This window comes from Oryctolagus cuniculus, chromosome 16 (genome assembly GCF_051225735.1).
Source record: "Oryctolagus cuniculus isolate XC-2025 breed Fujian yellow rabbit chromosome 16, ASM5122573v1, whole genome shotgun sequence".
NCBI lineage: Eukaryota > Metazoa > Chordata > Mammalia > Lagomorpha > Leporidae > Oryctolagus > Oryctolagus cuniculus.
Genome location: NC_142882.1, coordinates 25396097 through 25408656, shown reverse-complemented (window position 1 = coordinate 25408656; position 12560 = coordinate 25396097). Strand labels below are relative to the sequence as shown.

Below are 12560 nucleotides of genomic sequence, written 5' to 3'. Positions count from 1 at the left end.
ACTGCAGCACAGTGTCATTCCTAGCTTCATAATTTCTGAGGTCACAGCACAGAGGCTTACTCATGACCATCTTTTTTGAAAGATTTATTTATTTATTTGAAAGTCAGAGTTACACAGAGAGAGGAGAGGCAAAGAGAGAGTACGGTCTTCCATCCAATGGTTCACTCCCCAATTGGCCTCAATAGCCAGAATTGTGCTGATCTGAAGCCAGGAGCCAGTAGCTTCTTCTGGGTCTCCCTTGGGTGCAGGGGTCCAAGGACTTGGACCATCTTCTACTGCTTTCCCAGGTCATAGCAGAGAGCTGGATTGGAAGTGGAGCAACTGGGTCTTGAACTGGTGCCCATATGGGATGCCAGCACTTCAGGCCAGGGTGTTAACTCGTTGCACCACAGCACCAGCCCCATGACCATATTTTAGCATTTACTCATTTACTTACTTGAGAGTCAGAGACAGAATGAGAGATAAAGAAAGACTGAACAGAGGTTTGCCAGCTATAAGCTCACTCCTCAAATGTTTCCAACAAACTATAATTTTCTTATTTATTTGAGAGGCAAGAGACTAAGAGAGAGAGTTCACATGTATTGATTCCGTCCTGAGAAAGTTCTATTCCTGGGCAAAATCATGAGTGGGTACTCAATTTGAGCAATGAGTTAGAAATAAGTTTCTGGGGGCCAGCGTTGTAGCATAGCAGGTAAAGCCACCACCTGCATTGCCAACATCACTTATGGGCACCAGTTCAAGTCCTAGCTGATCCACATCTGATCCAGCACTCTGCTATGGCCTGGGAAAGCAGTAGAAAATGGCCCATGTCCTTGGACCCCTGTACCCATGTAGGAGACCTGGAAGAAACTCCTGGCTCCTGGCTTTGGATCAGTGCAGCTCCAGCCATGACAGCCAATTGGGAAGTGAACCAGTGGATGGAAAACCTCTCTCTCTCCCTCTCCTTCTTCTCTCTCTGACTTTCAAATAAATAAATAAATCTTTAAAAAAAAAGAAACATTAATCTTAAAAACAAGTTTCTGTACATTGCCTAATTAACAAGCACTGAAGGAACTAATAAGTGCATGAAGGAAAAGGTATGAAAGTTTAGAGAAGGACAAGTTAGAATTTGGGGAATTCTCAAACCTAGATAAAAGCCTTAGTAACATCAGAAAATGACTGGATTTTTTTTATTCAAAGAACATCTTCACTAAGAACAAAAGTTAGAAAGACACTGGTATCACTAAATACTCTAGAATGCCTGTGTCTGATGCACAAAACCAGCTGTCATCAGGAGTAAGGCTTGAGAAAAATTCATGGAAAGAGCACCAGTCACCATCTGCACAATTTCTGCCTTGGTCTCCCTCTCTCTTATGTGCAGACTGACCTGGAAGGCTCTGATTCAGGCATTCTTCCACTATCCATGGCTCTGCTCCTTGCTCCAACTTGAAGATCAAGTCAGGTTTGGTAATGCAGTGCCCTATTAATGGAAACATGTAAGACTTTGTGAAATCACTATCTTGGGTTATTTAAAGGACTACAGCTTGGTCCAGGAGCTATGCAACAAATGTTCCAATTTGAATCTTTTATTAGAGGGTAGATATTCAGATCATTCCTGGACTCCAATTCTACACCAGCCCAATATTAAACATTATAAAGTGTTCCCTTATTTGTCAAATAGCAAGAAAATGTTATCACTGGGTATGTGATGGGTGTTACTCACCCGAGGAGAACAGGCTGCTGTAGGTCTCCAGCATCACATCTCTGTACAGGATTTTCTGAGCATTGTTCATTTTCTGCCATTCCTCCCAAGTAAAGTACACAGCCAGGTCTTCAAATGCTATCATCACCTGTAATATTACATTTCCAGTCAACATATTAATTCTGTCACAAAATAAACACCGACAGTTGTGTGTGGATACAAAGGAAAAAAGAAAGGATATGGTTTCTCATTAGACTTGTTGAGTGTTTAGAAATCCACACAGAAGCATTCAACAGAGTCAAACCCATGATCTACAGGCTGTGAGAAATGCCTAAGCTGGAGGGAAACAAGAGGTTCAAATCACAAAGGCCACATCTGTCAGGGGGAATTGCACAGCAGGCTAACAGAGGGGCAATATTGACTCTTGAATGGGCAGGGTTAAGGAGAAGTATGTAGAAGCATTGAGGAAAAAAGGCAAGAAAATATCAGTGAAACTATGATGGGAATGAACAGAAGATAATTTCCAGGAAAACACCATGCCTATCATTTCCAATATGTCAGAGAAGAAATACATTAAAAGACAGGGCAGACATTAAGCTTAGTGTTTCTGGTGCTACCTCAGAGTGTCTATGTTTGATTTCCAATGCCAGCGGCAGTTTTTAGCTCACAGATAATGCAGACCTGGGGAAGCAGTTGTGATGTCACCAATGAAGGAGGCCTAGATTCCATTTCTTAATTCTGGCTTCAGTCCTGCCCCAACTATGTTTGGTATGGTTATCTAGGGAGTGAATTAATGTGTCAAAGCTCTCTATCTCTCAGTCCATCAACTTCTTTCTCTATCAAGCTAATAAATATTTTTAAGTAAGAGAGAAAATACAGGTAAGACAAAGAATACAAATTAGCTTTTGCCCTAGTCTATGATTATTCTACTGATAAACAATTGAAATAACATTATACCTAATTAAAGTGAAAGCAATGGTGGCCAGCTCCATGGCTCACTAGCTTAATCCTCTGCCTTGCGGCACTGGCACACCGGGTTCTAGTCCCGGTTGAGGTGCCGGATTCTTTCCCAGTTACCCCTCTTCCAGGCTAGCTCTCTGCTGTGGCCCGGGAGTGCAGTGGAGGATCGCCCAAGTACTTGGGCCCTGCACCCCATGGGAGACCAGGAGAAGCACCTGGCTCCTGCCTTCAGATCAGCGTGGTGCGCCTGCCACAGCGTGCCAGACATGGCGGCCATTGGAGGGTTAACCAATGGAAAAAAGGAAGACCTTTCTGTCTCTCTCTCTCACTGTCCACTCTGCCTGTCAAAAAAAAAAAAAAAAGAAAGAAAGCAAGCAATGGAATTACTTGCCCAAAACATTCAAATGATAAACATTTGAAATAACATTATACATAATTAAGGTGAAAGCAATGGAATTATTTGCCCAAAAAGAGAACCTGGGAATGTCTGCAGTACAATCTGCACTTGTGACTCACTGATAAAAATGCTTAGAGATTTGTTTAAGAACCTGCAATAGTCATCAGAATTGTGATGCAGCAGCCTAAGCCTCCACCATCACTGCTGGCATGCCATGTAAACAGAGGATTTGAGTCCTGGCTGCTCCACTTCCAATCCAGTTCCCTGCTAATCTGACTGAAAGAGAAGTGAAAATGGCCTGAGTATTTGGACCCTTCCACCAATATGGGAGACCTAGATGGAGTTCCAGGCTGCTGGCTGTGGCCTGGTCCAGTCCCAGCCATTGCAGGCATTTGGGGAAGGAAACAGTAGATAGAAGATATCTCCTTCTGTCTCCCTGTCTCTCCCAATCTCTGTAAGTCTGCCTTTCAATGAAATAATCTTAAAAAATAAATGAGCCTCTAGTAGATTCTCTTCTCCACACATTCCTTATCCTATTCCCAAATCCAATTAAGCTTCTCAAAGGTATTAAGGACTCCATTACTCTAAAAATTCAAAAACAAACTTAACTGATTTGTGCTTTAGCACTCGGTAACTCTTCCTCTTGCAGAATGCTAAGTGTTAACTTCATAGATAGCACTAAAACACTGCTCAGTACATCATCTATGTGACAATAAAGACTGATTCAGACCACATGACCCCAAAAATGTAGCATATTGTGCTTAGTTTCAACTCAATTCGTGTAACAAATATATATTTTGCTATAGCAACAGAAAAACAAGAGACCAAACTGCATTATTAAAGATGACGGTAATGTTTCACAATCATGCCAAATTCATCATTCATTTCTGCATATTTCATGAGAACAAATTTTATGTCTATTTTTCTATTTAAAAAATTTTTTAAGATTTATTTATTTATTTGAAAGGAAGAGTTACAGAGAGAGGGGTGGGTCTTCCATCTGCTGGTTCAGTCCCCAATTGGCTGCAGTGGCTGGAGCTGCACCAATCTGAAGCCAGGAACCAGGAGCTTCCTCTGGGTCTCCCACATGGGTGAAGGGGCACAAGGACCTGGGCCATCTTCCACTGTTTCCCAGGCCATAGTAGAGAGCTGGAGCAGAAGTGGGGCAGCCGATTGCAAACTGTTGCCCATATGGGATGCCGATACTTCAGACCAGGGCATTAACCCACTGAGCCACAGAGCCAGCCCTGTATTTTTCCATTTTAATTAACTAGTATACTGGGACCAGCACTGTGGCATAGCAGGTAAAGCACTATCTGCAGTGCTGGCATCCCATATTGGTGCCAGTTCAAGTCCCAGTGGCTTTGCTTCCAATTCAGCTCTCTGCTATGGCCTGGAAAAGCAGTAGAAGATGACCTAAATCCTTGGGTCCCTGTACCCATGTGGGACACCCAGAAGAAGCTCTTCACTTCTAGCTTTGGATCAGTGCAACTTCGGCCATTGTGGCAAACTGGGGGGTGAACCAGTGGATGGAAGACTCTCTCTCTCCCTCTGCTTCTCTGTAACTCTGACTTTCAAACAAATAAAAAAAAAATCTTAAAAAAAAACTAGCATTAAACACCTAAAATGAGTACTGCCAAGCTGGGGAATAATTTGAGAAGAAAAAACACTTACAAGTGATATATTAATTTTCCTTCCTCCTAGAATCATGTGGAGGGCCTAGAATCATACCTGGGAGAGAAGGTGAATGGCAGGAGTTCAAAGAAAACTCAGGAGGCCAACACTGTGGCATAACGGGTAAAGTTGCTGCCTGCAGTGCCAGCATTCCATATGGAGGCTGGTTCAAATCCTTCCTGCTGAATGTACAATCTAGCTCCCTGCTATGTCCTGAGAAAGCAGTGGAACATGGTCCAAGACCTTGGGCCACTACACCTGCATGGGAGACCCAGAAGCTCTTGGGTCTTGGCTTTGGATCAGCTCAGCTTTTGGCCTTTGCAGTAATTTGGAGGGAGAGACAGCAGATAGAAGGCTTTCTTTCTCTCTCTCTCACTGCAACTCTTTCAATAAATAAATGAAACTTTAAAAAAACCCTCTAGTTTCCTTCTGCACTGAACAGTGGGAAAAAAGAATATGATAGAATGAATAAAGAATAAGAGGGATAACATATTAAGCTGCTCATCAACAGTCAGGATGAGGGCTGGGCTGGCGCACCGTGCTGATCTGAAGCCAGGAACCAAGTGCTTCTCCTGGTCTCCCATGCGGGTGCAGGGCTCAAGGTCTTGGGCCATTCTCCACTGCACTCCTGGGCCACAGCAGAGAGCTGGACTGGAAGAGGAGCAACTGGGACAGAATCTGGCACCCCAACCTGGACTAGAACCTGGGGTGTCAGCACCTCAGGCAGAGGATTAGCCTATTGAGCCATGGTGCCGGCCCTGATTTGCAATTCTGACCCCATGTTATGGGCTGCACTCAGCTGGGCAGTTCCTGTGATCACTCCAGGAGCATAAATGAGAGTTTAGTCACTTGGAGAACTTATTGAGGCTTCACTTAAGTGTCTTGGGTTTGTGGTGAATCTTGGCTACATATTATCATTTTTTTGACAGGCAGAGTTAGTGAGAGAGAAAGGTCTTCCTTCTGTTGGTTCATCCCTAAATGGCCGCTATGGCTAGCATGCTGTGCCAATCCAAAGCCAGGGCCACATGCTTCCTCCTGATCTCCCATGTGTGTGCAGGGGCCCAAGCACTTGGGTCATCCTCCACTGCCTTCCCAGGCCACAGCAGAGAGCTGGACTGGAAGAGGAGCAGCCAGAACACAACCAGCACCCCAACTGGGACTAGAACCTGGAGTACTGGTGCCACAAGCGGAAGATTAGCCTAGTGAGCTGCAACGCCAGCCTACATACTATCTCTTCAACAGGCAGGCCCCAGGGTTTTTCAGAAGATAACAACTGTCAGAAAAAGAAAATCTGAAAAGGCAAATACTTTAGAAATTGTCTATTTCTGGTGCTGGTTCTGTGGCATAGCAGGTAAGGCCACCACCTGCAGTGCCAGCATCCCATAGGGTGTCAGTTCAAGATTCGGCTGCTCCACTTCCGATCCAGCTCTTTGCTATGGCCTGGGAAAACAGTAGAAGATGGTGACCCATTCTTTCCACTGGGATCTCACTCGTGGAGATCTTTCATTTAGGTTTTTTTTTCCCCCCCAGAGTGTCTTGACTTTCCATGCCTGAAATACTCTCATGGGCATTTCAGCCAGATCCGCATGCCTTAAGGGCTGATTATGAAGCCAGAGTGCTGTTAGGACATTTGCCATTCTATGGGTCTGCTGTGTATCTCACTTCCCATGTTGGATCATTCTCTCCCTTTTTGATTCTATCAGCTAGTATTTGCAGTGTCAGCTAGTATTTGCAGACACTATTCTTGTTTATGTGATCCCTTTGGTTCTTAGTCCTATCATTACGATCAATTGTGAACAGAAATTGATCACTGGGACTAGTGAGATGGCATTGGTACATGCCACTTCGATGGGATTGAATTCGAATCCCCTGGTTTGTTTCTAACTCTACTGTTTGAGGTAAGTCAGCTTGAGCATGTCCCGAATTGCACATCTCTTCCCTCTCTTATTCCCGCTCTTATATTTAACAGCAATCACTTTTCAGTTAAGTTTCAGCACTTAAGAAGAATTGTGTATTGATTACAGTATTCAACCAAAAGTATTAAGTAGAACAAACAAAAAAAATACTAAGAGGGCCACAGCACACCTGCCGCAGCAGCCACTGGGGAGTGAACCAACAGAATTTCTCTCTCTCTCTCACTGTCCACTCTGCCTGTCAAAAAATAAATAAATAAAAGAACTGCAAATCAAATGGCTATTTGTTAAGCCATTGTGTTTTCTGATTTGTCTTACTTCAAATGCTGATACATATCAGTAAGTATGGCAGAAAGTTGAATTACATGCAAACTACAATGCATACAACTTCAAAATTTCATTTAGAAGTTGCATTAAAACAAGGCCAGCATTGTCGCATAGCAAGTAAACCTGCTGTCTGCAATGCAAGCCCCTCATATGAGCACTGGTTCATGTTCTGGCTGTTCTGCTTTTGATCTAGCTTCCTGCTGATGGCCTGAGCAAAGCAATGAAAGATGATCCACATACTTGGGCAAATGCTACCAATGTGGGAAATCCAGATGAAGATCTTGGTTCCTGGCCTCATTCTGTCCCAGCCCTGCTCAATGAGGCCATCTCTGACATGAAAAAGCAGAGGGAAGATCTCTCTGGGTCTCTCCTCTATATACAATATTTACAAATAAATTTTTTAAAAGCTTAGTAAAAAGCTCCTATAAACACAATCTTTGCCTATCAGTTAGAACTTAGGAAAGCTGCTGACACTAAAAAAAAATTCCTGGGATTCATACAAATAAATTATCTGGAGATCATATGGTTGTGCTTCACATTTTGGCTTATATATGGTCATTGTGTTCTTTTGGTTTATATTTTAATAAGCTTATTATTGCATGAAATTTAGTTTAATATAATTTTACTATTTCAGAAAACAGGATAAAGGTTCAGAGTAGTTTTCTGTAGCTGCATGTATACTGCATATTGTTCAAGAAGAAATTACTGAAAGGGGGAAAATTTTTATGATATGCTTTTTGGTTTTTTTAAAGATTTATTTATTTATTTGAAAGTCAAAGTTACACAGAGGAGAGGCACAGAGAGAGAAAGAGAGAGAGAGAGAGAGAGGTCTCCCATCCAATAGCTCACTCCGCAAATGGCTGCAGTGGCTGGAGCTGCACCAATCCAAAGCCAGGAGCTTCTTCCAGGTCTCCCACATGAGTGCAAGGACCCAAGTACTTCAGCCATATTCTACTGCTTTCCCAGGCCATAGCAGAAGTGGAACATCCAAGTCTTGAGCCCATGCCCATATGGGATGTGGGTGCTTCAGGACAGGGCATTATCCCACTGTGCCACAGCACCGGCCTCATGATATGCTTTTTGAAGTCACACACTCCAAACATAGCATTAGTAGCAAAAGGGAAGACATGCTCAGGAAAATTTTCTAAAGCAATACTATGTGAATTGGTGACTGTGGGGAGCAAACCGGACTAGACTGAGTGTGGGGAGCAAACCGGACTAGACTGAGTTACTGGAATTAAGACTTATTCTATGCATCTGCTCTCCCACAATATGGCGCTGGGAGAGAAGTAAACAGTTTCCGCACAGCTGCCTCCAGTTCAACCAATAAACTGTAGGACTTGCTCCTGATTGGAGAGCAGCGTACTCGGCGTGTGGGCAGCCAAGTTGGGATTGGCGGAGGAGGACTATAAAGGGGGAGAGAGACGGCATGCACCAGGGAACATCTAAGGGGAACATCTAGCTGAAGGAACACCTGTGCAGCCCCCGAGAAAGCCGGCCGGCGGTGTGCTGCTCCCCTGCGGAAGTGGGGAATGTGGCCAGGGGGAACTGCCCTTCCACGGAGGTGGAAGGGATAGTAGCCAACCCGGAAAGAACCAGCAGCAAACCCGGGGAGGGCTGAGCAGACAGAAAGAACAGCGCAGGGTCCAGTGTCGTTCCTCCACGAAGAGGGGGAGCGACATAATGGTGCCGTGACTTGGATATGAAGCCTAGGCAGGGCTTAGTGTCATTCCTCCATGAAGAGGGGGAGCGACATAATGGTGCTGTGACTCGGATAGGAAACCTAGGACGGATAGCAAACTTAGGAGGGAAGAAACGGGAAGAACTGGGAAAATATCGGAGAGAGAGACTAGCAAACAGCCTAGGGAAAATATCGGAGAGAGAGACTAGCAAACAGCCTAGGGAAAAGCCGGATGAAAAAGGTGCCGGAAGAAGCTATTGAAAGCCTAGGCATAGACTCAGATACGGACTACAGGGGGAAGCTGGGAGAAATCTCTAAGGTCGAAAGCGAAAGTGAAAGCTAGAACAAACAGACTCGGATGCGGACTGTGGGGAGAGGCCAGGAGAAATGAGGGAGGAATATTGTTGGAAGAAAACTTAGGGAAACATACCAGGTAGAGAAAAGTGTTAGGGAAATTGAAGCCGCGGGGGGCAGGCCGAGGCGGAAACGAAAGCCACTTTGGGATTCTCAAGTTAGCCCGGGAATAGGGGGCGAAAAGTTGAAACCAGAAGCTGAAACGTAAGCCAGATTGGGATCCGTCTGATTAGCCCGGGGAGCAAAGGACGGGAAGTCAAATCGTGGGGCGGAGACGTAAGCTGGGTTGAATTCGCCAGGCTAGCCCGGGGAACTTGGATTGAATGCTAGTGGCGGAGATGCAAGCTACGCTGTGTGACTCGCGGAAGCCGCCGCGTGCAGAGAGCACGGGGCATGAATAGATAGGGAACGCGGGGCTGGCGCGAGGCCGTGGTTCAGACGCGAAAGGGCTAGTGAGTAATCGCGGAGTGTGCGCGCAAAGCCGAGCCACGCAGATGAGAGAGGTGCGGGCTGAAGCGGCTCAGAGCCGGCGAGGCGCCGAGAAGTAGCCTCGGGGTGGAGCCTGCCGGCAGGGCGAGGCGCCGGGAAGCCGCGGGGATAAGAGAAACAGAAGTTTAGAAGTAAAATGAGAGAAATAGGAATGCTGGAAGATAGAAGTAAAATGGGAGAAATAGGAATGCCCGGAGATAGAGAAATAGAGAAATAGAAAGGCCCCCCCTCAACATGGCAATGAGAAAGCTTGGATTCGGTCTGCCCGATTAGTGAGGCGATGAGCACCTGCGGCGGCTAGCAGCTTATGCGCCGCAGGTCACCGAAGACAGGCACGAATTAACATCAGAAAGGCCTCCCCACAATACTGCAATTAGAAGGCTTGGATTCGGTCTGCCTGATTAGGGAGGCGTGAGCACCTGCGGGCGGCTAGCAGCTTATGCGCCGCAGGTCACCGAAGACAGGCACGTTATCAACACCAATAAGTCACCCCACAGCATGGCAATGAGAAAGCTTGGATTCGGTCTGCCTGATTAGTAAGGCGGTAAGCGCCAGCAGGCGGCTCGACCAAAGTATGAGCCGCAGGTCACCGAACACAGGCACGCATCAGCGCCTAAAAACCTCCTTACAACATGGCGAAGAGAGGACCCGGATTCGGTTTGCCTGATTGATAGGACTTGTAAGAACCTGTGGCAACTCTAGCAAGTAGAGCAGAGTGTGTGCCGCGGGACACCGAAGACAGGCGCGTATCAACGCCAAAAATAAAAAGAAAGGGGGATCTGTGGGGAGCAAACCGGACTAGACTGAGTGTGGGGAGCAAACTGGACTAGACTGAGTTACTGGAATTAAGACTTATTCTATGCATCTGCTCTCCCACAATATGGCGCTGGGAGAGAAGTAAACAGCTTCTGCACAGCTGCCTCCAGTTCAACCAATAAACTGTAGGACTTGCTCCTGATTGGAGAGCAGCGTACTCGGCGTGTGGGCAGCCAAGTTGGGATTGGCGGAGGAGGACTATAAAGGGGGAGAGAGACGGCATGCACCAGGGAACATCTAAGGGGAACATCTAGCTGAAGGAACACCTGTGCAGCCCCCGAGAAAGCCGGCCGGCGGTGTGCCGCTCCCCTGCGGAAGTGGGGAATGTGGCCAGGGGGAACTGCCCTTCCACGGAGGTGGAAGGGATAGTAGCCAACCCGGAAAGAACCAGCAGCAAACCCGGGGAGGGCCGAGCAGACAGAAAGAACAGCGCAGGGTCCAGTGTCGTTCCTCCACGAAGAGGGGGAGCGACAGTGACAATTTCTGAAATGGATCTGAAAAATAAATGTTTTTTAATTAAGTGTGGCAAAGTGGAGCACATTAGACAGAAGTTAGGGTGCCAGGTATTTACAAATCATGTGACACTACACAAAGCACTTTTCTCCTGAAATACAATATGTTTCATCTTTTTTACAAAGATCCTGGCAAAACTTCCTTGAGCTACCAGGGAGGACTATTAGAATACAGGGGGAAGGAGTCCTCCAAGATGGTGGAATAGGGAGGGAGCACACTGATAATCCAGGAAAAGATAGTTTAATAAAAGTGGAGATACTGTAGTTTCAGGGAAGAGTTATGGAAAAAACTTCAGAGGAAACTCTTCCAGAAGTAGTGGGACACGGTGAACCTATGTGGAGGACACAGGTGCCCACGGCTCAGGACCCCAGCTGCCAAGTCTATGCACCAGCTCTGGAAAGGGAGGTGAGGTGAAACCTCAGTAGCCTGAGACACTGGTGGGGAAGCAGCAGGAAGAGCCTAGAGGGAATGAGGCTTGAAGCCCCATGGGGGAAAGTCCACCAGTCTAACTAGAGGAGAGAAAAAAATAAATAAAATAACATAAAATAAAATAAAATAAAATAAAATAAAAGGGACCAGTACGGACATGATTCTTTTTCTCACTCACCTTACAAAGGTGAGCAAGACAAAGAGCAGGCACCATTCTGGATATACATAAAAGCTATGCCACCTCAGGGCTGTGCCTGCCCTAAGCCAAACAGAAAAACCTGACTCTGGTGGGGAGAAATAACAGGAGGTTAGGACCTAGTGAATGTGTGGAGCTTATGAATTGAGACTGTGAAAAATAATAACAAAGATGAGGGTGTGTGGGAGAACTCATGGAGTGCCTGAGACGTGAGTACTCTCGGGAGATGCCACAAACTTGGTAAACTTGGCAACCTTATGAGAGATTGCAGGGAAATGTGAGCTTACACTGAGGACTGCACAGATCCTTTGGGTGGTCCTTGTGACAGAGCAGACAAATATTATACCCACAGGGGCCAGAGCTCAGACAATGACTGTCTTCAATTGCACTCATCTGTGTGGAATTACTTCCCTTCTGAATTAAAAAAAAAAGGAGAAAAGAGAATATTTAGCATGCCTAACCTGGGTGTGTCACCATTAACCCTGAAGAACCGAACAGAGCTCTGTGGCCACACCCATCACAAGCCTCTAAGGATCCATCAAAAGCAGACAGTCCACTTAATCTAGAGTCAATGTATAAGAGAAAAACAACCACAGCAAAAAAAAAAATAGAGATAGAAACCAAAGAATATCTTCACAATGCCAAGCAATGAATGAAGATACTGAGGAAACAAGAAAAAAGAAGACATCATAACACCCCCAAATGAACAAGACACCCTAATTCAAGACTATGAAGATGATGAGATAGAAGAAACGCAAGATACGGATTCAAAAAATTTATGAAAACAACATTTAGAAGTTCTCAAAAACAAATTCTTGAACTACAGAAATCCTTAATGGACATTTTCTCTCTCATGAAAATGAAATCTTAGGGAGGAAATAAAATGAAATGAAAAACTAGTAGAACATGAAACTGTGATAGTGATGAGAAATCATAATGAAATGAAGAATTCAATAGATCAAAGGACAAACACATTAGAGAGCCTTAAAAGCAGAATGAGTGAAGCAGAAGAGAAAATTCCGGACTTCGAAGACAGAGCACAAGAAAGTATACAGTCAAACCAAAGAAAAGAAGAGGAAATTAGAAATCTAACAAATATTGTTGGGAATCTACAGGATACTATTAAAAAA

General features: G+C 45.2%; 1 protein-coding gene across 1 annotated transcript in view; it reads right to left on the bottom strand.

Moving 5' to 3' along the window:
- LOC149121616 (uncharacterized) overlaps positions 1–12560 on the bottom strand; it is a 32621-nt gene that overhangs the window by 5515 nt on the left and 14546 nt on the right. The window contains exons 2-3 of the mRNA XM_089316568.1: positions 1703–1829; positions 1367–1459 (exon numbers count right to left, since the gene is read on the bottom strand). Of these exons, the coding sequence (XP_089172694.1) occupies positions 1367–1459; positions 1703–1829 (220 nt within the window). The remainder of the gene's footprint in view (positions 1–1366; positions 1460–1702; positions 1830–12560) is intronic.